Source organism: Protomyctophum parallelum, assembly GCF_964188405.1.
Source record: "Protomyctophum parallelum genome assembly, chromosome: 21".
In the NCBI taxonomy this organism is placed as follows: domain Eukaryota; kingdom Metazoa; phylum Chordata; class Actinopteri; order Myctophiformes; family Myctophidae; genus Protomyctophum; species Protomyctophum parallelum.
The window spans coordinates 19,598,029-19,622,990 of record NC_139713.1 but is presented as its reverse complement, the minus strand read 5'-3'; the positions used below and the strand labels follow the sequence as shown (position 1 = coordinate 19,622,990).

General features: G+C 43.2%; 1 protein-coding gene across 1 annotated transcript in view; it reads left to right on the top strand.

Moving 5' to 3' along the window:
* Window positions 1-24,962, top strand: part of trabd2a (TraB domain containing 2A) — a 78,299-nt gene that overhangs the window by 9,551 nt on the left and 43,786 nt on the right. The window contains exons 3-4 of the mRNA XM_083793484.1: window positions 19,683-19,829; window positions 20,678-20,852. Of these exons, the coding sequence (XP_083649610.1) occupies window positions 19,683-19,829; window positions 20,678-20,852 (322 nt within the window). The remainder of the gene's footprint in view (window positions 1-19,682; window positions 19,830-20,677; window positions 20,853-24,962) is intronic.

Here is a 24,962-nt window from a genome sequence, read left to right as displayed (position 1 = left end):
CTCCATTGTTCTGTAAAGCACTTTGAGCTGCATTTTATGTCATGCTATACAGGTGCTATACAAATAAAGTTTTATTATTATTATTATTATAAACGAATGCCCTATTTTATACTTCTTTAATAACTAGAGTGGATCCATTGGAACACAGGTTATTTTTCCATAGTAATCAATGATGCATATTACATTAATCATCTTATTGACATTATACTGATTGACAAATCGGATAATCAGATGGATTTTTACTCATTAAAATCATGCCACATGCTATGTTTAGGTTTAAGCATGTGGTGTAAACTTCATCACCATCATGATCAATGCTATCAAAATACAACTTTAACATGTGTGAAGTATGCTAAAAACTTTATGAAAACCATTGCTTTCCGTCAGCATTATAGAAATTGCTTTGATAACACTCAAACTGTATGATTAAAGACAGAAAGTAGATGTGGCATGTCCTTCAGTGTAGATCTGTAGTTAATAAAGACAAGACAATAAACACTATGGAAAAAATGTAAAGCCTGCGTGCTCGGAAATGGCCTGTAGTAAAAATGGACACTCTTCAGTGTTAAAGGAACACTCAGGATTTAACAATGCAGCACTTGAAGGATCGGGCAGTGGGTTGGAAAACCATAGCACCTGATTACCTTTCGTTTGACACCCATTACTGAATGTCTCTAGCCTTGGTTTTTGGTCACTTCAAAAGACAGAGGCATTTGGAGGTCTTGTATATTGAGGATTTTATAGACTTGGCAGTACAGTTATAGACCACCCTGCCGTCTTTGGTATCTAGTCTACTCTGTACTTATGTGAGCTATGCACGTGGAGCCATCAGCAAAGCCAGGTGATACTATGTACTATGTTTTTAATTCCAAGGACCCTGAGTGTGACACAATTTATATGAATTGGTGTGTTCGTAATTTTTTTTTAAATAAAACATGCTTAAAATAGTTTGACTGAGAAAGGCACCTACCTGGCTTGATTTCATCTATGACAAGCATTACAGCACAGCAAATCAAATTACAAAACTACAGTAAGATACGAATGCAGATGAAATTACAGATGGCTCTATCACAGTTTTTTCATGTGCCTCATTAACTTTAGCAAGCAGTTTTCCAGCCACAACTTCCAACATCTGATTGTGAAATGTTACAGCGCTGATAAAGCAGTACCCTGAATGCCTCTTATGTGTTCACGGAATAAATTTACCCAGAGCCTTAGAGAGAGAGAGAGAGAGAGAGAGAGAGAGCGAGTTGCGCCACCTCCGTTCACTTCATTGGGCCAGTCCAATGGCAGCTCTTCTACATAGACTTATATTGGTGAATAGTGACAAATCCCTGAACCGGAAGTTGACGGAATGCATTGGGGTCTATGACAAATGAGTCTCATGAACCGGTGCTGATTTGGTGGAACTCGCCTTTCAATGGCTCTGCATCTACCCATAAAGCTAAACTTAAACAGTTTATGCCTTCTGTGGGTCAATAGTGCTGAGACCCGTTTGTACTACTACTCCCTATGTCAAAGTGCAACTTTTGTACTTGTATAAATCTAATTTACTTAACAGTTGTGTTTTTTTTGTGATTCTTCAACGCTAGTGTAAGAGTCATTGGTGTCATTAGGACATCATTCCAATGTGTTTGCTGCCCATCATAGGGTATTGTTGTGCAAGTTAAGGTTGTTGCAGGGTGAATGGGACCCTCATCATTACTAAGCTACGACCGGTCAGAAGCAATTAGCATGTGTATGGCAGGATTTGAAGGGCTACATCCCAAGGTGTCTCGTGAGATGCCCTGTGGGTGGAACACAACAATGCAAAAATGGTAGCATTCCTAAGTAAGAATCTATGATAGTTATGTACACTTAAAAGTTCTACCAAAATAAATTGTAATATTTCAAGTCGGTAATCATTTATTGCATCCTTTTAACCAAATGAACCATAGCATCCTTATCCTGGGCTTGTCACAATAGGCGGATATTCAGCAGAATAGACGATTCTCGGTGAAGAGATAGAGATTTGGAGCAGAGGGAAAGAAGGATTGTACCAAGTATACTTGTAACTTCTTGTAAAAGAGGTTTAAATGGTTTTTATCTACAAATGTCTATTGGTATCTAACAATTAAATAAATACAGTTAATTTAAAGATGTTTTTATATCATTATAATAAATGCTGCTGGGTACTAGTGCCCGACAACATTTTGGAACGGAACTACAATCTGTCAGTAACTTAACTACATTTCTGGTGCTTATGACATTTGCCAAGTGCTGTCGGCAGACACTTGCGTATAAAATAGTGTTTAATAATGTTTTGATAAGTTGTCAAAAACACATTTACACATGCAATAGTTATTGTGATTTATCAAATAAATATATTTTTTATTGAAAAGGTTACACAGTATGACTTTTAACAGCTTTAACAGCCCTCTTGACATGCATAGCTCCCCCTGAAACACCCCCGCTGGACTGAGTTGGCTTTTAGAAGCAGGGGTGATAATGGGAACTGTGACATCGGAGGACAATGGAATGGTGGAGGGAACGTGAAATTGTGCGTGAAGTGTGTAAGAGTTGAGCAGAAGGTTATATAGACGTGGCCATACTGTTGATGGGTAACCGGAGAATAGAAAGGGTATGATATTTCCTCCTGACATGGGAAAGGTGTAGGCTGGCTTGGCATGCTTGGCCCACGCATGCTAATGGAGAAATATAATATGGGAATATCTACTGCTGAACCTTTATCATAATCTCTAAAGCAGTGTTTCTCAAACTTTTTCATTCAAGGACCTCCGTATGCTATGCATTAGGCCACAGGCCACAATTGGATACTTGTTTTAAAATCTCTGGTACCCCAATCTACACTTGCAGTGTAAAATCCTCAGTGCTAATTTATCTCTGTGGTTCATTGTCAAAGTTACACACATACCCATAGGGGTCTATTTGGTTCCTAACTATCAATAATTTAGCTGGGGACCCCCTGGAACCCCCTCAAGGACCCCTGGGGATCCCTGGACCATACTTTTTAGAACTACTGCGCTAATGCATCAATTAGTGAATATGTTATAGTAATATTCGCAGTTTGGAGAATATCATCGCTGTTAGACAGAAATCTTGTGTCTCCAAGTTTCATCTTTAGATGTGTTTTCATAAATAAATTCATAATTTTATAAGTAGACTGGATCCATTGTAACACCATTTTCTGAAATGTCATGGTTTTAGTCGACATACAAGGTTTCCGCGCGACAGTGGCGATCAGTATCACATTGTTTGTATACTACTTATCTCTAGCCTATGTGTGTCTGGCTCCAAGACCTCATTTTTGCTGGGTTTGGTGGAATTTCACAGGTACTTACCACACTGGGGTTTTTTTGCATGACTTTGCTGTTCTCCTCAGAGTTTTGCCAGGAAACAGACTTGGGCAGGCAAATATCCTGACAGTGTTACATATCTGCATGCATACCACAATCTATAATGACTAGCTGGTTGTCTGAAACACGAACAGGAATTTATCTTACGTGGGTGTTGTTATTTATTTTTCCTTTGCAACAGTGCAAAACTCTCAGCTCGTGATCACCCTTTACAGGGATTTTTTTTCTACTTATAACTAACGTAACAACCAAACCTTTTGGAAATTGGTTGAATATTTAGCGAGTTAATGATTTTGATTAATTGTGTAATTAAACCTGCTTAAATACACACACAGTATATCTTACGCAATAATAGGAGGCACAGTTTGGCCTCGACCCATAGGCGCATTTCTGTGATGTGGACCATCAAAAATAATTAGATCTTTTTTCACGGCATACATTATACTAATCACGATTTAGCGTAGCAGATTAGACTAGTGAGCTTCATGCCCAAGAGCAGAACCCTCACTCTGTTTGACATGAATGGAACGCAACTATTAATTCACATGTTTAATTTATTATGCTAATTAGTTATTAGTTATTTTCTTTTATGCTCTAATTCCTTTATCTGTCTTTTAACTGAACCGATGAGCAATTTAATTTCACTCGCTTGTAATAATGTTTATGTGACAATAAACATGGGTTCTGATTCTAATTAGTATCATTTGATGACAACTGTGAAGGACAGGTATTTATGTCAATCTGGCTGCCAGGGGAAAATACACTTTATTCACTTTATTGTCTCCACCAGGCCGAAGGCATGTGGGGAGAGTATGTTTTGCACTCCGTCCGTCCGTGTGTCCGTCCGTGTGTGTGTGTGTGTGTGTGTCCGTGTGTGTGTGTGTCCGTGAGCAGCTAATCTCGGCCACCGTTAACCCGGTCGATGCCAAATTTTGCACACACACTCCCTGGATGCCAACGATGAACCTCTGCCCCATAATTTCCAGAACGGCCTGTTATAGCGCCACCAGGAGGCCGCTTTGTGCAAAACAAGTTTTTGCACAGCACACCTACAGATTTTATCCAAACATCACGCAAATTGGTACACAGTCTCTCTAGAGCCATTCAACCAAACGGGTCTTTCAGATTTCTCAGACTCCATCCTGATTGGTTAAGATTGGCTTCCAAAGTTCACAGGAGTGCTCAGTTTCAAACAAAATGCTGCAAATCATGAACACATCGCGTGATTTCCGTGAAATTGTGCACCCACATTCCCACTAGGCCGAGGACAAAATGCCACATGAACAATTTCAACTCAGCCTCAAGGTGGCGCTATAACTGGCCGAAAAGTGTTTTTACCTCTAACTGCACGGATCTGTGGATAACCTGGTGGAGACCTGTGCCCAGAAGGGCACTTTTTCTAGTTTACTTATGTTCTGGGCGGGAACCCCTTTTGGTGTTTTAAACATTATGTTATAATTTAGCTATTGAAAAATAGCAGATCTACAAGCTCATAGCGCGCCACCGAGTGGCGCGCTACGAGCTTGTAGGTCTGCAAAAAAAAAAATATCGTGAAAATATTTATTTCGGAAAACGGGAGGATTTAGAAGATTTAAAAACAAACTTTGAGGTCAGGCCTAAATGGATTAAACGGCCTTCCATTCTGTCTTGGAATGGTCATGACAGTTTGGTCACTTTGAATATTACTGTTATATCGATTGCTTTCTTGATAATGAAGGATTATGGTTAATATACTGTCTTTATTACTGCTATATTTTTTAATGAAAACCATTTTGGAACACATCATTTTTTATTAATATATCTAGAATGACTGATATTGGTTTGGATGTCAAATGTGATTGTCTGCTGCTCCAACTTGTTGTGATACTCAAATGGACAGATTGTAAAACTGCAAGTCATATCTATCTCACATTGCATACTTGTGGGTATAAATATGTGTGAGTCTGTCTGTCACCGTAACTACGTGGGTCTGTATACATTTGCATGTGTATGAGAGTGCATTCCTCGAAGTACACTGCAAAACCAGAGACACATAAATGTCACCTTCTGTTGATGGGAGAGCTCTCTTAGGGGGAAAAACATTTACGATACACAGAAATATTAACACTCGTATCAGATTTGTTGAACCACGCTGGCAGCTTAAAATAGGGTGTCTGTAAATCAAGGATTCACTCTAAACCCAATGCCCAGAGCCACACAAAACAATCAAAGTAGCTTAAATCAATTCCCCCTTTTTCAATGATGTCTAATGGAGGCCAATGAACATCAGATCGCTCTTTCTCGAAACGTCCTGAAGCGAATAAATGTGTTGTTAGTAGAAGAAGTAATGGATAGTTGGTACTCTGTTAGTTTCTCGAGACAGATTGTTGGCTCAGACAATGTTCAAATATACACGAACATATCGGTCTACATCGGAAGCACTGAAAACGCAAAGAAAATGATGCAGCTGTACCGCCACTTCCATTTCACCCTTGCTGTTGAGCGAATAAGTCTTAACAGAAATCCAAATTAGACAAATCCAGGAATGGAAATTCAAAGATGTATTTTAAAATACATCCCACAACACCGTGTTGTGTGCGGCCGAATACCCCCGAGTGGCCGAATCTGAATAGCAGATGACAGCTTATTGTTGCAGACTTTTATACATATATTCTCTGTAGCATCCGAAGACCGTGGAAGAGTTGTCTGCCTTGACTACTGCTGTGTCAGCTGACACCTTGTGCTAACGGAGCGTGGATCAGGCTCTGCCGCGATGGTCCACGTTGTACTGTACAGCTCACAGAGTAACTGACAGAGGAGTGTTGACTTAATGCATGTTAGTATGGAGCTGAGAACACAGCCTTACATCTGTCTGCAGTCGCCGAGAAGAGGGATGAGATCTCTCTCTCTCTCACTCACTCACACACATGACACCACACCGCACAACCGCGCCGCTAACACAGTCACATGCACTGACGCACGTCCTCCGTCTCTCGCACCCAAGCTCCTCGTATATTGTTTAGTTTTTGTCCTGCAGCGAGTAAATTCCCCTCTCGGTGGATGAAAGTTTTCAGGGTCATTTACACCCAACGACTGTTTGTCTTTGGGGATTTTGTGGGGGTGGAGTGGTGGGTGGGCTGGGGGTCTGAATGTGGTAGCTGACATGAAAGCTGTGAAGGCCTTACAACATGTAGACCACTGTGGTGCCGTTCCATCAAATTGCATTGCATCTCTTTTTGCTCTATGCTTTCTTTCTTTCTTTCTTTCTTTCTTTCTTTCTTTCTTTCTTTCTTTCTTTCTCTCTTTCTTTCTTTCTTTCTTTCTCTCTGTCTCTCTCTGTTGCTCTGTCTTAAGTTTTTTTCTGTGTTGTCAAAACAAACTGTTGCTGTTTGTTTTGACTGTTGTTTGGTGGCCTTTCTGTCTGTCGTCTGTCTGTTTGTCTGTCTGGCTGCAGTGTGTCTGCCTCTTCGTCTGTCTTTTCCTGTTGTAGTCATTTCGTTTTATAGACTCCACAGATTTAATGTGAAGCAGTTTTGTTAGAAGCGAGATTTTGTTATAATTTCACGTCTGTGCATATTTGAAAGCATATCATTTGGTGGTGGTAATAATTTACTCTTTAATCTGATCTACTGTGTTAGTTGAATTGTTGTGAGATCAAATTATCAAAAACATTTTCATGACATTTTAGCCATGACATGCAAATGCCACTTTGTGTTTAATTCCACAAAGTGAATATAAATGTCGCACCAGAGTCACAAAAGGCAAGCTAATCCTGCAGTGAAGTCATCGGAACTGGAGTGCAGAGTGAATGAATCAAGAGCTTCCAACATAGTTGAAAGTTTTTCATACTTTGATTGGTGTTCATAACTGTGGTTACGAGACTGTGGCTCATGATGACTTAAGTTAAGGGTCTGTCCATCTGTCTTTCTGTCCCTTTGTCAATCTGTCTGTCTGTCGCCGTCTCTCTCCCTCTATCTTTCTCTGACCCTTTATGTCACTCTATTTGCACCTCCACCTCTCTCTCTCTCTCTCTCTCTCTGCTCCCTCTCCCTCTGTCTGCCTCTCTCTCCCTCTGCAAGAGTTCAAGAAGGCATACAACCTAAAACGTCAAAAACAATCTTCTTCTTCATCAGTCTCTATCCATGTGTCTCTCTCTTTTGGTCTCTCTCTCTCTGTTATTTCATTATCCAAGAACATTTTTGTGTATGTTCCCACTTTCGGTAAACATCTTCTCATATCTCGAGTCGTTTCTGATAGAAGTTCTTTTGGGTCCATAACCTCACATGACTTTGGCAGTGGCTTGTTTACATGTGCAGCAGTATCGGCAGCCTCATGGAATGGATAATGACATTTTTATGAATACCAAACTGTATCCCATTTGCATGTTTTTCATATTTCTGTGTTGGTGTTTATAAGTTTGTGGCGACGAGGCTGCGGCTCGAGTTTCTCCCTCTTTATTTTATCTCTCTCTCTATCTCGCTCCACGTCACTTTGGTTTCCTCTTGTTATGCTTGCATCTTTTTCTTTGTGTCTTTTCTTTTTAGTTCCCCTCTCGCTTTCCATCGGCGTCTCTCCCTCTAGTCATTCTCTCCTTTACCGTTCTTAAGGAATTGTTATTGTCTGTCTGACTATCTAATCTCTCTCTCTCTCTCTCTCTCTCTCTGACCACACGCCATTGAACAGTACTCCACCACAACCAGATTGGGTTCTTGGATGGTTTTGGGCACCAGGTTCTCTTGTTTTTCCATGACACAGACACATTCTTCTAATGCAGTGTGCGACGGAACATGAGACTACGTGCATACACATACATTACACATACATTACGTAGTAGATACACATAGGTCCATCCATCCATGGGTCGGCTTCGCTGAGGGCTTTTGTTCAAGTTTATTGTTCAAGTCTAAAGTAACGGATGAATGTAAGTGGTATGTACTGTACATGTGTATCTGTTTGTGTGTGCGTGGGTGTGTGTATGTGTTTGTGTGCGTGTGTTTGTGCGTGGGTGTGTGTGTGTGTGTGTGTGTGTGTGTGTGTGTGTGTGTTGTTCATGCCATACTTGGGCTCTCCAGTTGCCAGGATGTTTTGGGTCTGAGTTTGGGCCAACGGTTTAAGGCAATTGTGGGTAGTATAGTAAATAGTGCTGTGTGGTTACTTATGTTCTAAGCCCCCCCCCCCCCCCCCCCTCTCTCTCTCTCTCTCTCTCTCTCTCTCTCTCTCTCTCTCTCACAAGGTCGAACGTTGTAGATCTATTGCTGGCACTTGTGTCAGTAGTTTTCCCCTCCAATGCCAACCACTTCTGGCCATAACAAAGAGCTGTTTTGTTTTACCACCCATCACACGGTACAGTCCGACAGACCACCGCCGCGGCACCGCTATGTGTTCATAACAGACTTGTGCTTACGCTATACTACGCCATGAAGGACTCTGTTGTTTCTTAAACCAGCATTTGGGACCCAAAAGGGTCCAAATTGATTAGCGGGGGGTCACCAAAGATCTTCTGTTATTTGCATTCAGCGAAAATGGCTGATCTACAAGCTTGCGAGGGCTTATAGATGGTCCATGTTCACTCTTTTTGCATACAACAAAGTGTATAGGGTTTAAGTGGTTCCTGATTTAAACTTGCTGGTGTCATGCGGCAGCTTGTAAATGTGTTGTTTTCAGCTTTAGTCAGTTATTGTTCATAGGTCGCCTGGATAGCCATATACATCATCGTCATACATACATACTGCATACTGGAGCCAGCCAGCATCTGACCTCACGGACACCATGTTGATCTCATCATATCCTTAGATCTCCATATATGGAGCTGACCTGTTCTGACATTCCATATGTTGATTCTCCCCACCCGTCCTTCCTCTTTGATGTCTCTCTTTTTACTTCCCATTACCTGTCCATTCAAACTCTAGTGGCTTTCGCCTTTATTTTATATATTTTATGGAGGGACAGACAGTAGGCTGTCAGGAAATGGGGAGAGATGCAGTAAAGGCCGTCGGGATCGGGAGTCGAACCCGCGGCACACTGCCAGACTGGATTACCAGCCAATGTGCCTGGACCACTGAGCCATGGCCCAGGCCCAAACTCTAGACCTTTGACCTTTGACTAGAGTTTTCAACAAGCCCGGAAATTAAAGCCGGGCCCTACCTGAGCCCTACCTGGGCCCTACCTGAGCCCTACCTGGGCCCTACCTGAGCCCTACCTGGGCCCTAACTGGGCCCCGCCTTACTAATTACTAAGGCCCGAAAACGTCAATTAAAAAAATGGAAAAAAAGGTCCATATATGGGCATTCCCAGACCTGTTTTTTCAGCATGACCTCACTCTTTAGGGCGAGGACGCTTGTCTTTAATTCAAATCCGTGAAAGGTTAATATGGCCATGCTTGTTCCTTGTTGTTGGTGTGTTGAGGTATAATGTCAAAAGGGAAGCTATAACGCCAATGCGTCACACATAGTTTATTCAGAATGGATATAATGATACTTTGCATTTGGCGCACGTTCCCTCTGTCTAGAGCTGCTGTAACATGCAAGGCTTCCAGTGTGTCGTTGAACGATATTTATTTATACAACCTTTGTAACAGAGGGGTCCATGTAGGAAGCCCATTAGTGACCCTTGGGACCTGGAAAGGTGGAGAAGTTAACCCCCCCTCTGCTCTCTGGCCTCCGACACCATGGACACGGCTCAGAGGCACCATGAGATGGATGGTGGGCACATCCGTCTGTAATCGCTTTCTGTATTTATCTTAGCCAAGTCTGCCATGATGTCACTCGTGTCATCTGTTACATGTCTGTCCGCCTCTGCAAAAACAATAACGTCCAACATCGTTGTGTCGTACAACACCATTACCCACATGAACCCTAGTGTAAAAAATAGCCAGGCGACATCCAAAATCTCTATTTTCCGCTTTTTTGACACACAACAAAGTATATGGAGTTTTATGTGGTTAACAGAAACATTGAATGATTTGGAACCTATTTCAAGAGTCAACTAAACCTTATGAAGTGTTAGGAATGGCCCCGCGCACCACTATGTCTATATCAAGTACCCTCAAAGTGCGTTGGTTTGAATCCCAGCATGAAATGGCACGATAATGTTGGCCTTGACTCACGCTGTCCCGAAGATTAACAGTGTTTCCCTTGGTCCACAGACAGCCATAGAGATTGATGGGTGTTTTCCTTGTGTGGCCCACTGTGTTCTCAAGACCTGCATGTTGACTCTCAATAGCCTGATGGACTGGGTGGCTGGCTTCTGGGTCACACTGGGGTTTTGTGGAAGTATGAGTGCCCTATGTTTAAAAGTGTGTGTGTGTGTGTGTGTGTGTGTGTGTGTGTGTGTGTGTGTGTGTGTGTGTGTGTGTGTGTGTGTGTGTGTGTGTGTGTGTGTGTGTGTGTGTGTGTGTGTGTGTGTGAGTGTGTGAGTGTGTGAGTGAGTGGGAGAACAGAAGAGCTTTGAGGTTGGAAGTTACCACTCACAGATTTTGCCCCACTGTCTTGTCACTGTGAACATTGACGGATACCAGTGTGTGTTCGTCCGTCAGTCCACTCTCCCGCCCAGGTGCATTAAAAAGTTCCAGGTTAAAGACTAATCAATGTTTTTCATATTCAGAGGTTTGCAATTGTCACGACTGCTTGTGTTTAGTGTAAAAGTAGTGTTCTTAAGTTCTTATTCTTCTTTTGGCTAATTCCCATCGGGTCCGCCGCAGTGGATCCATCATCTTTTTCCTTCTGGTTCTGTTTTCTGTCTACACTGTAAAGGTAATGCAAAACAAACAAAGGATTAAAGGATTAAAGGAACAAATTAAAGGATTATTATATAAAGGATTATTATTTATTGCAAAACAACAAAGGATTCTATTAACAATTGCAATGGCTATATTCCGAAGAGACCCATTCCACATTCAGTTTAACCATTTGTACACTCAGAGTTTAAAGCGACACTATGTAACTTCTATTGTACTGAATACAATGATATTAAATCTGTTAATCTGTTAAATTTATACAAATGGAGTGGTTGTATTTGGTGTCCCTGCTCTTCTATTGAGACATTTAGATCCTGTGTCTAGGTGAGACATGACCTTTGACACCATCCTGTTTCTTACTTGACACAAATTCTGACCTGAAGTTCAAGATTAAATTCATCCTGAGCACTTTCAAGCTGTCATCCCTACTTTAGGGGATGCAATAGGTGTATTTCTTATATGTACATTTTCTATCTACACGCTGGCAACGTGTTGCATCGCAACATATTAGACGCCTCGCGACACATTGTGAGCTCGACAGTGATGATATATCGTGTGTGTGCATGTGCATGTGTGCATGCGTGTGCACTAATGGGGAAGAGCGCGTACGAAGAGGATTGGGACGTGTGCGGAGCTTGTCTGGTGTTGAGTGAGGTAGGGTAGAGCAGGGCTTTGAGAATTTGACATTTCAATCACCACAACCCCCAGTTGCTATGCGCGCAAACACACACACACACACACACACACACACACACCTCCAGCCTTTTTGGTTTGAGGCTGATTCCCTGTGACAACCTAAATATTTGGCCGCGTCCGGGCACCAAGGTAAATGCACCCCGCAAGAATGTTTTTACAAGGAGAGAGTGAGGTGGGAAAGAGAGGTGGGGGAGAGGGGGGTGGGGGGGATAAGAAGGAGAAGGAACATTTGATAGAGTGGAAGTACATTGCCTCTAGTCTTGTTGATATTTAAATGTACCTGCCATTCGTTGGTAGCTTTGTAGCTCTTTTGCACCTGTAAAACCTGTGATGTGACAAAGTTGTATACGGTAATGGAGGAAAATATATCCACAACGGTGCGAGTGGAGGATGGATGCATGGGCAGATTAGAAACATGATGGCTAGTGAGGATGACAAGGAAAGAACAGAAAGAGAGGCTTGACTTAAGTGTGGTATAAATCTTAAATCGGGTTCTTCCATTGCCTTTTCTTGGATTCGTCCGTGACAAAAATAGCCAATCTACAAGCGCACAAACGCTCACAGAGCAACGAGATGGCACCAGTGCATAATTGTCTTTTACTGTTATGGCTCTCCTAAGCGTAACTGTTTTATACTCTCTTGCAGAACTCTCATTCTCTCAAGCCTTTTACTGTGTTTATGGCTTTCTCTCTTAACATCACTGTCTTGATTATATCTCTCTTTTTCTGTTCCTCACTCTCCCTCTATCTCTCGCTCTTGTCTCTTTCTCACTGTCACTGCCTCTCTCCACTTTCTCCCGTGCTTGAATTAAGTTGTCACGTAGGAAACCTAGCATGGCTATTATTGCCCCATATCCAATAGCAGACAAAGGAAGGGTCCTTTTGTCTGCTATTGGCAAATTAATTAAGCTGCCTTCAAAGGCATGGGTCCACTTTGAGCTTTGCAGAGTCTGCTGTAATCCATGAAGATAAGGCATTCGCACACACTCGTATACTCACACGCGTAAGGCATATGCACATTGCAGACACGTCTTGCGCACACACAGCACGCGCACACACACATGTACGCACCCATGCGCGCGCGGGGAGGTCATTAGTGACCCGCGGAATGCAGGGGTCAAATCTTAAAAGACCTGGCTGATAGAGGGGATGCATGGGATCAAAGCAGAGGGAGAGAGAAAGGGAGAGAGAGATGGATGGTAGGATGGATGGAAGGAGAGAGGAAGGAGGAAAGAGGGAGAGAGATAGATGGTAGGATGGATGGAAGGAGAGAGGAAGGAGGAAAGGGAGGACGGGATCAAAGGAGGAAAGGGGGAGAGAGAGTGTGAGAGAGAGAGAGAGAGAGAGAGAGGATTGGGGAGCGAGGGAGTGCACAGTAAAATCGTCAGACTTAATTTATTCATTTGTAACTGTACCTTGTATGTAACCTTCCAGGTCATTACGGGCAAGTACCCATAAGGTTTACAGGTACATTTGGTTACAAAAAATGTATACTTAACAGTGTACAAATGTACACTGGGGATTTTTACTGTGTGGACTATAGCCACTTAAGCCCCAGCATCCGTATTCTGTGGGCAACTTTAGCAGATCTACAAGCTCACATCACTCCGCATTGCGACGCGCTGTGAGCTTGTGTTTCGGCTCTAGTTTAGAGCCTTGACACGGACTCCGGTCAACCAAGTAGAGGGTAGCTTAAGCCCTCATACGTGGTTGACCGGACTTTAACTTTTTAAGTGGTTAAACTTCATTAATTGGAGTCCCCCAGGGGTCCATACTAAGCCCCCAGCTCCTTTCCGTCCACACCACATCTCACCCAAGAACACGGACGCTCTCCTGGACGTTCCTGGAGGTGGTTCCAAATGAATGGACCTTTTTTTACACATCTGTAACTTTGAGAGTGTACAAAATACAAATGGGACAAATGTGTTAAATTTGTACACGTTCGCAGGGTTATCGGGATCCTTGAAATAAAGAAGCACTGGGGGTTTAGAGGAAGAGAAGGGAAGCATGGTGCGAGATGAGGACAGGAAGTGGAAGCAGGAGGCAGAGGGAGTGATTAAGTGCAGTACAGAAGAGATGACATTCCAGACATAATGCATAAGTGTGTGTGCGTGCGTGTGAGCGTAAAGCAGTTTTTATCCAGTGGAGATGTCACCTGGACGACCTGGTATACAGTCTACTCTTTAAGATGTATTTATTGATAATGCAGATATTTACAACAATGAATTACAGAATCATGATTTATTTTTTATTTTTTAAACAAGACAAGACAAACTTAAAAAGAAAAGACAAAAAACAGTAAAAGATCAGTCTACTCTGATCTTCAATGACATTCCTTATTCAAACCACATGGTTGGCTGGGTACGCTTTGGTTCCACCTGCTCAGTTCCCAAACAGTCAGTGAGGATTTAATACACAAAATGCCTCCTGAATACCTATAATGTCTGCAGTTGCCAGACGAAAAGCTAAAGTCCACATTTCACAACTGCCATGCATTCCAGTTTGGAAAGATCAAATTCAGTAGCTAACTAGAAATGCACACTGTTGATGTGCCAACTTGCGCCTTGCACACAAGTAGGCCACACACACACCGACATACGGTGGACAACACCGTCATACGCAGCAGATGACAGTACTTGCGCGCTCTGCTTGCGCAAGTAATAAAGCCAACATCGGACGAAGCGACTCAATTCAGTGCCTAGCTAATAAATCCAACATGATTTCCTGCTACTGCTCTTTCTCTCAAAATCTGAGAGAGTGCAGGAAAAACTAACAAAATGAGGAACAAGCAGGTACTTACCACCGCTTATGTAGTGTGTGTGCCTTTGTTTGTAAGGAGGGGAAAGTGCCAAAAACAAAGCCTGAGCAGACCACAGTTGTTGGGTGGGTTGGTTTCTTCACTGTCATGACTGTCACTGTCTGTGAGGAGAGCTGTAGAGTTCAACTGTATGTTTCCACCTGAGAGCTCATTGGCTGTTCCCACTCTCAGACACATACGCTCACCCACAGTGACAGTTTAATTTTATCTTGGGAACTGGTCGTTATTTGCACTCAAATTTGCACTCAAATCATGTTTCAATCAAGTCCAGTCGCCATACAAGGTAAACTTTATATAGATACGATAGGAGAGTAAAACACTATGAAAAACACAAATCGGTATCTTGCAGAGCTGCCAAACTCTCACGCAATGAGCGTGAGACACACCACACGCAATTGACTCGAATGCACAACTGACAAATCCAGCGACAAAGGGAATTAAATTATTGTATCAGTTATTAACTGCAGTCAAAAGCAGCCAGGCCAGGCATTCCCTGTTTTTTCTTGTGGGAGAAACTCTGCGCAAAATACGCACATAGTCATTCCATTGACCATAGGCTGCTATATCACCAATGGACTTCCATCCATATAAACTCACCAACATGTTCTTGTTTTAGAGAGAGCGAGAGAGATATGCCGTGCGCTTCTGGCGACTGGACATGACCACCATCTACTTTCTTTAATTTATTTTTTATTTTTTAAACAATATATTTATTGACATTCTTTTTCAATTTTATAAAACATTTGTTATAGTTCTGCTTACTCCTGTAATGTGCATCTTTGGCCAACCATTTACACTTCGGTGCGATTGCATTCACGGTCTACTTTGACCTGAAGTTTGATGTGAAATTCGCCGGACCTTCCTCTGTGTGTTAGCGACGCGTGTGACTGACTGACTGACTGACTGACTGACTGTCCTTGTCCAAGAGCACCAAGCAGTTAAAATGGGGAGGGACCTTTGCTGGTAGATCTGTACTTTCTGCATGCGCAGTTGTGCACAAATGGGAGATACCAAGTCCAGTCGCCATACAAGGTAATCTTTATATAGATATGATAGGAGAGTAATTAGTAGTTAGTAGTATTAAAGTTGTACAACTCCCCCCAAGGTTATTAAAGCTTAATAACCCCCACCCCCTATCTGCACTATAGCAACTTTTGATAAATAACGAACAGTCCAGGCTGTTTCCACCAAATTCACTGTGATTTTCGTTTATGTAATGCAAGGCTATGACTGGCAATCGTACATCGGGCAATTCTCCCGTTGTACGGCAAAGTATCTAGATGACGTGGCCAACTATTAGCAGTTTCTTTAATACAGTAGTTATGTCTTGTCAGTGTATCACAGGGCGTACCCCAAATCGGAAGTTGACAAAGTTTGGAAAATGTGATTGTTTCCAGGATGAAACGGTCTACAGTACATGTTGACATCCATCCACACATAGCCTGTCTGTCTGTCCTCCCTTCATCGTGCGTTACATCAGAATCTTTCCTGTAAAAGCTTGGCCTCGGAACAGCTTGGATCATTCTCCCGAGCACCCGATAGGCCTTGTTTTAGGGCTGACTGCACTGTCTAAGATTTCACTGATAACATCGCTCATAAAGAACACGGTACCTCCCCTCGCACTCGCATTCTCTGTTTCTGTCTGCCTCTCTCTTGTCTGTATGCTTTCTCTCTCTCTCACTGAGATTTCACTGATAATGTCTGTCCTAGTATGGGGGATTGGTATCTTTTTGCTCTTCCTCTCTCTAGTTGGGTGTCCTGGCTCTATTATACCCTGCATTCCCCATCTCTTTCTTGTTTATACTTTCACTCCCTTCTCTTCAGGCTTTTACAGGGTGGCCAAGGTCAAAGCCACATACATGTAGATCTGTCCCTCTGTCTTTATGTATGTCCCCTCAAAAGTACTCCAATCATCATCACATCTTGTGTTGCTTGCTATGTACGTGCGTGACATCATGAAACAGAACTCTAGCCATAAAGAAGTCTGCACGACCTGCATGGTGATGGAAAATGACTCATGAAGAGTGTGAAAGTAGTGAAGCACATTTTTGTAGTTATTGATGAAGTATGTGATCACTATTTCCATTTGGCCACATGAGCCATCACCTCCTACAGGCCAGTCAACATTCCCACAAAGCTACCAATTTCTCAATGCAGGGATAAAGCCATACATCTATCGTTTTACTGTATGCACTATACAGACAACACTGCATGGTGATCATTTGGTTAATAAACCCACACATAGTAACACTATACTTACTATCCTTATACCGCACACTTACTATCAACAGATTGGACAAGGAGGCCGCACTGATCTCCTCTCCTCTCCTCTCCTCTCCTCTCCTCTCCTCTCCTCACTCACTCAGTAGTGTGGACTTCCACCAAGGCCGTAAACACTTTTTTTTCAAGTTTCTAATTTGAAAAGTTTGGCCTGAGAAGGTTCTTACGCTGTTCCATCGCCCAATGTCCCACACCGAAAACGGACAATCTAGAATCACTGTAGGACAGACTTTATTCTCGGTAGCATGAATGTTTACAGCAGCGCGTTTAATGTCGGTATGACTACAGGTTCAGGAGATACATTAATTCCACTTGAACGTTTGGCGTGATGGTGGTGCTGGATTAGAAGAAAGCTGTCGTGGTGGTCACCAAAATCGTCTTCATCTTAGGAGTATGAATGTTCACAGCAAATTCCACGGCAACCTCGCTTTTGCTTTTCAAGCTATCGTGCTACCAGGGTGTCTTTGATCTCAGTCCGTGCTTATCCGAGACCCATAAAAAGGAGCACAGTTTACTGTTAATCGTTAGCTATCTCACTTTCCTCCCAAATATTGCTCCTAAAAAGTCTCATTTACCTTTTGGTCTGGTTTACTTTGGGCTGTTGAAAGAGGCATGTCTTGGTCTTATCAGATCCCACATCGCGGCCAGCTTCGCCCTAAGAAATGTAAACAAGGTAACCTTTTCTCAGCAAATACTCCCATAAGCATGTGTGTGCCCACATTCTGCAACAACACGACACAAGGAAGGGCGAGGACAGCATAGAGAGTGTTCAGCTGAGCACTCCAGATCGCCACATGTGGGAATCCAGTCATGATGCTGGGCGGGCGCGCACACACACACACACACTCACGCACTCACACGCACGCGCGGGCGCACACACGCACACGGTCTCTCGATCTCAACAAGTGGAGCATTTCCATGACAAAGGGCAATTATTGACTTTCATTGGCTCCGCTCGCTTTGATATCAGTTAGGGGTGTGTGTGTGTGGAGAGGGGCAGGGGGGGGGGGGGCGTCCATGAAAGGAGTGAACAGACGAGTGGGAAAATGCACCCACTGACCCACGGCACACAAACACAACAGGGAAAGTGGGGAAGGGGTCACAGGAAGAAATGTCATTCGTTCAGCTTCTGTCTTTCAGGTCCTGCTTTACTGTCTGGCCCGGGACCTTCCGCCTTCCCCCTCTCTCTCTCTCTCTCTGTTCTCTTCTGCCACCCTTAACACCCATTGCATTTCTCTACCTTTCTACCTCAGACCCATCTCTCCCTCTCTCTCTCCCTCTTTTCTTTTCCATCTTTTCACCAATGTTGGTATGACTGATCCTCACCGCCCACTCCTACTCCTCCTCCTCTCCCAGCCATAATTTAAGGGGCTGAAAGGCAGAGAGAGAGAAGAGAGGAGAGGAGGGTTGTGGAGAGAAAAAAGGGGTGACCCTGAAGATGAGGGCTTTCCTCCAGGACGCGGCACAGATGTGAGGGGGGGTGTGTGTGTGTGTGTGTGTGTGTGTGTGTGTGTGTGTGTGTGTGTGTGTGTTTTGTTGGAACGGAGTGGGGTGGAGGGGGGTACTGGCGATAGGCTAATTTGCGCGGCATAAAAGGCGGACCCCCTTTTCATATGCAGAGCAGCACTTTGATGAGCGGCCCGATGAAAGCCGGAGGAAGCGGAGAGCAGAGGAGAAGGCGACAGTGGGGAGTTCTTTGTCCACTGACAAGAAGGCATCTGCTGCGCTCAGCCCCTCTCCTCCTCCTCCTCCTCCTCTACGCTGTCGCTCGCCACAATGGAAGCGGCCTAAAGAGACCCAAAGCGTCATTTCGATCTCGTCGTACGCCGGTGTTGCTCAGCCCCCAAAATAGCCGATCTACCAGTTCCATAGAGCTGGTAGATCGGCTAGTGGGGGGGGGGGGGGGAGGGGGGAGAGCCAATATGCACCTTTGTATGCCGGAGCATACATTGAGTGACATCGAGGGTACCTTAGAAAGCACACAGAGAGGAGAAGAGAAAGCACTTGGTTTGGCTGGTTGACGTATGGGCATGCATATTAATACAGAATGCACGCTCACACTGTGCATGCGCACATGCATACGTGCACATGTGGTCACACTACCAAAGCCGCTACACTATACACACACACACACACACACACACACACACACACACACACGGAAGGTGCACACATGTTGAGTGAAACATCCCAATGTGAAGAAGATGCATGATGGGTAAACACACACCCTCTGTTCCACGGCTGACAGAACAGTTCCTCACTTTGATGGACTTATGTAAACTTGTTATGTTTTGAGGGGAGAGCTCAGTAAGAGATCAGTAGATTGGGGGTGTGTGTGTGTGTGTGTGTGTGTGCGTGTGTGCGTGTGCGTGTGCACTTACGGTTGGGATCATAGGCTGTAGGCTCACCAGGGCTCTCTCACCAAACACTGGCTGATTTCACGCTCTCACAGTGGCTGTTGCGCCACAGGGCAGCCCAGAGGGGGCTTGTCACTGCTGCGGACCACTCCAAACCTGAAAACACATCACCGTCCTAAAGTGCTGCTTCACAAACACTGGGCCCATGTGCGGGTCACTTTGTACTTACAAAAAGCAAAAGCACATTTGTAAAGAGAGCTTTGGATGAAGGCGTTCATTTATTTACCATTTAACCACTTGGACACCAACATCCATATTCTGTGGGTAACTTTAGCCATTTTCAGCAAAGACGTTTGGTGTAGACAGGAAAAAGTGCAGAGACAACTCGGGTCCATTTTACTAAGGGTTTTAAGGGGTTAATAATGTCATTATCATTCATGCAATATCATTGTTTGATTCCAGGTGATCTTTGCCCTGAACCAGACGTTGCTACAACAGGAGTCTTTGCGGGCCGGCAGCCTCCAAGTGCCCTACACCACTGAAGACCTCATCAAACACTACAACTGTGGAGACCTGAACTCCATCATCTTTAACCATGATACGTCACAGGTTGGTGTCTCTCTGCCTCTCACAATTTGTACATTACTGCATTACGCATTATATGAGATAATCGCAATTGTTATTGATCATGATCTCAGTTACTTTTGTATAATCGTTCTGTGTTCATACATTTTCCAAAAATACCTGAAATGGCACATCTCCACTATTTCTTATGGTAGTAAAATTTGACATTTCTCATCTACCCTGTGCATCTTTTTCTTACAAAGCCAAACAGCCCAACAGAAAATGTTTGTTTCATTTCCACGTATTCTTGTCGAAAATAGCACATCTAAAATGAAGCATTGATAGCTTGTAGATTGTCTACATTTGGCATGCGACGGCATTTTATATGGCAAAGTATTCATCGGGCTTATCTCTGCGAGGGCTTCTCTTATACCTTCTGACAATACAACACACTTTGATGTTGTAAGAACAGTAGTTGATCTTATGCACCTGTTCATTATTCTATCGTAAGTAGTGGTAAACTTACATTCACTTTCAGTCTAGTTAATAAGCCACGACTCAGTTTGACCTCTTGATCTTTAGGAGTGTCCCTGTGACATAACCCTTCACCTCTGACTGAAACCTCTGACCCCCCCCCCCCCACACACACACACACACACACACACACACTCCCAACCTCCCACCTCCTCCCCTTCCCCTTTCTGCCAACCCATTTACACTCTTCTGTGCACCCTACTGCCCTTCATTCATCCTCTCCCAACACTCCCACTACCCTCCAGGCTCTCCTGTGTGAATACTTTTATAAGTGAATGCTTTTATAAGTGAATGCTTTCATAATCCCCTCTTTCTACACTTCTCCTTACCTTCCACTCTGCTACCGTGTCCAATCCCAGGTGCCCAACTTCAACAACGTGACCCTGCCTCCCAGTGAGCAGGTGACAGCCCAGGAAATAGACAGCTACTTCCGACAGGAGCTCATCTACAAGCGCAATGAGAGGATGGGCAGGAGAGTCAAGGCAATGCTGGAGGAACATCCAGATAAGAGTTTCTTCTTTGCCTTTGGAGCAGGTTGGTCTACATCCATTTGTTTTCTTCTTTTTAAATGCTCTTGATATGAAGAGAATCAATTTAAAGGCACATTTCTTTGCATGACCCTTTCCGAAGTGTCGATGTGACACTTTACGTTTTAGATTTCAAGCATGTTAGGCTTGACAATCTAAGGTTTAGAGAGATCCAATGTTTTGTCTCCTGTTCACACTAGAATAACACATTTGTGAATAATAATTTGAGAAGTCAGTTCATTTTATGTGAGCCTCATTTCCCCATTTCTTGGCACAAAGAAAGTTGTCTGCAACGCTACTTTTGGGCAACACGCTGCTAACCAAGTGCTTACTGTGCATCAGTATGTCCTTTCGAAAATTTAAATAAATAATAAGATCCATACACGGAAGTGTAAAGGAAGTGTAATAAAAAAAAAACAGCACAACAAAAGGTCCAAATCACACTGTTTTCTATCACTGAAACGCAGTACTTTTAGCCAGGAAAAAGCAGTCAGTGTGCAGTTGAATGATGATGTGGTTGCACAATGGTATGACTGCGGAGTAAGACACGAAGGAAACATTTTGAGCCAGTGGCGCTTGAAGCTCACGAAGGCAACAAATGTTTTCCCGGAATATCGGAAAATTCGCCAGCCATAAGATGCCGAACAACAGACACACACGCTCACCGTCCTTCACACAGATCCAGTTAAATTATTGTTTGAGGGAATTCCCCTCCCTTGCCACCTCTCTTACTCACTTAACTTTCTTTTGTCAGTCATGTGTGTAACAGATGCATATAAAAATCTGCAGGACATTAAAGCCGGTCTTCCTCTAAGGTGTGAAACCAAAGACTTCAGTGGGATTACATCATTTTTCCCGTTAACGATGTCGAAATAGGGGGGGGGGGGGGGGGAGAGACAGAGAAAGAGAGAGGAAGAAAAATGGGTTTTACAAGATTTATTGGACTCTGAAGCAACTTGTGTCTAGAGAGAGGGAAGTTATCCTGCCATGATGTAGTTTGATCACTGGCGAAAGCTTCGAGTGTTCACCACCTCCCTCTGGGATGGTTTTTGATAAGCAATATCTCAAAAAGTCAAACTGCTGAAACACCTTTCTTTTCACGCCATGCTTCTGCAGGACGCTAGCCGTGTGTGTGTGTGTGTGTGTGTGTGTGTGTGTGTGTGTGTGTGTGTGTGTGTGTGTGTGTGTGTGTGTGTGTGTGTGTGTGTGTGTGTGTGTGTGTGTGTGTGTGTGTGTGTGTGTGTGCGCGGTTTCCGCCGGAGTTGAGGCAAACCGCTTGACCGATCAGCACCAAATGTCTTGTGCTGCCAGTAGCCCAGAGAAGTACACACATGTTTTATACTTTTTCATATTTCACAGTGGAAGTCAAATAGGCTCATGGTCGGCCTGAAACTTTCAATCACCCTGAAAGAGATGCAGAGCTGCTCTGTGTGCGAGATCGTAAATTCTTTCACACGGAATAAATAATAAAGTTTAGTTATGGGTGCCGTGAATGAAGCTTGTTTTGACCAAAAAAATGCAATCTGGTAAAAAATGCAATTTACTAAATCTGATTAACGGTAGCAACCTAGAACCATTCATACGTTGGCGAAGAGTGCGTTCTAGCGTAATCAATGAAAACACTGTTCTGGAGGTCGACTGTTGGATTTGGTCTGATGTCCAGGGGTGTCAATGGCAGTTAATATTGTTAAAAATTAAACATCTATCGCATATCGTTGCTCCTAACATTTTGTAGGGTGCCCTACATTTTGCTGGTGCTTAAATTAGGAGCGCCAGTGCTTCAAAGTAAAAAAAAAAAAGTTAATTTCACGCCTTTATCCCTGGACGTGAATAACTAAAATAAACTTGAATGCCTTGTTGTGTTCGCTGGTGGAGAGTGTGATGAGATTACATTATTACACTCGACCAATATGTCTGGTGACGTCGAAATTCAATGTAGTTGCTAAAACCGTGCAGGAACCATTATGAGATAAGCCTAGGCTTGTTAGTAGCCATGTTGGTGGCTGTTTAAGCAACTTAGTTTAGAATTGGGTGTTGCTCAGCTGTATCAGTAGATCTCTGATCTCTGATCGTCTGACCACGCAAGGCTAGGCATTTCCTAATCAGATTTCTCGGATGCATTGCAGGCTCTTTCTGATCGGATAAGGCGTGCTGGGGTAATTATTACACCAACAAGTCACTCAGAGGAATTCGAATCTATTACGGTGCAATAGTTCGAATTCCCCGGCAACCACATAGCAACATCATCATCGGATCAGTAGTACTCGGTTGATAAGAGACACGAGTTAAAACGGTGAGAATAAACACACCAGATAACAGAAGATCGAGTCGTGTGTGTGTGTGTGTGTGTTCTCAGTTCTCACATGTTGATTGATGTGTATCTAAGGCAGACAGTCTTTTGTCATGTTTGTTTTGTCACTGGTTACTGGAATAATGGCCCCCTCATCAAATCGTTATTGACACTTAAGGGAAGAAACCCAAGGACTTGTTGTAATTATTTACTCAGACGCTTGGTTTTGGTGAGAGCAGGCGTGAAGAATGCCAGTCCTATGGACACCTACAAATATAATGCCTGATTTAACATTTGTTGCACACTGTGTCACGCACAGAGAGTAAGCGATATCTGCTGTTTTGTAGTGTTTGTTAAAGGAGAATTCCATACTAAAAGGCTTTCTTAACTTTCTTTGTAGTTTTTACGTCCCCATCAAAGAGGTCCAGGTGTTATTTTGTGCAAAAGCTCCTTATTTGCTATTTCCCCTACCATAAGCCCTAAATGAATTGCATTGAATTGAATTGAATGGGAATTGAATGGGGCTATGGGGTGTTGTGCTAATTCGCTTATTTCCATCGCTCAAAAAAATATATTTTGTGTATATCCTCTCTTCATAATGCAAATAATAATCCAAGCGGCACACTTTACTACTTATTTCGATGGAAATAAGCGAATTAGCACAACACCCCATAGCCCCATTCAATTCCCATTCAATTCAATTCACTGCAATTCATTGAGGGCTTATGGAAGGGGAAATAGCCAATAAGGAGTTTTTGCACAAAAAAACACATGGACCTCTTTGGTGGGGACGTAACGACTACAAAGAACGGTAAGAAAGCCTTCTAGCATAGAATTCTCCTTTAACTACAGATACATCATGCTTAAACCTCACTATGTAACTTTTTTTTTAATGAATACAATTACATTTGGTCCAATCTGTATGACCAGTGTGTTAATACAATATAACTTACACAATTGGCGTGGTTGTACTTCGTCTTCCCACACTAGATTGTGTCAAAGGTCATGTCTCACCTACAGACACAGGATCTGACACAGATTTTGACCTGATGGTCAATATTCAATTTATCTCTATTATCTCTATTGTATCAATGGCAAAGATTTCATCACTTAAGCAGGAAGTGAAAAGTTGCATATAGTGCGGCTTTAATTTCACACCCTCAGGAAGACCTTTTGCACTCTTGCATGGCAAGTCCTCTGTACACAACTTAGGTTTGTTTTAGTTTTTTTCTCCGAGGGGTGGGGCAGTAGTTCAGGAGGCAGCGGCCCTGCTTGGGAATCGGAAGGTCCCTGGTTCGATCCCCAGATCCTCCTGTGTCGGTCTCGAAGTGTCCTTGAGCATAACACAGAGTGCCACGATTTTTTCCAACCCTAAAACATGATCATCAGGTATTATTATAATAGGAGGAAGAACCTTTTCCAAAAAGTGTACAGTATTTGTTAAAATCATGCTTTTATGTGGACACGCCCACCAGTTCATTAAGTACGCCTGGTTTGCCTGGTGGGTGGTGATGGGTGGTGATCCACCTGAACTGAAGCCGCACCCACAGCTGTAATTGTATGATAAAGGGGTAGGGGTTAGGGGCTGATAGTGTGATGTCACTATATTATTGTTTATTTAATTGGCCCGCTTGACTGTCAAGGGTTCAGCCTCTAGGAAGAAACCCTAAATACAAAGGGAATACATCATTGCACATAAAAACGACTCCAGTGTGTCTAATGAAGTACTGTCACCACATAGACACGTGAAAAACTGCACTCCATCTTTAAGATATATATTTTTTCAAACTGCTCTTCAAGATAAATCGATTATAAAAATAAAAATAA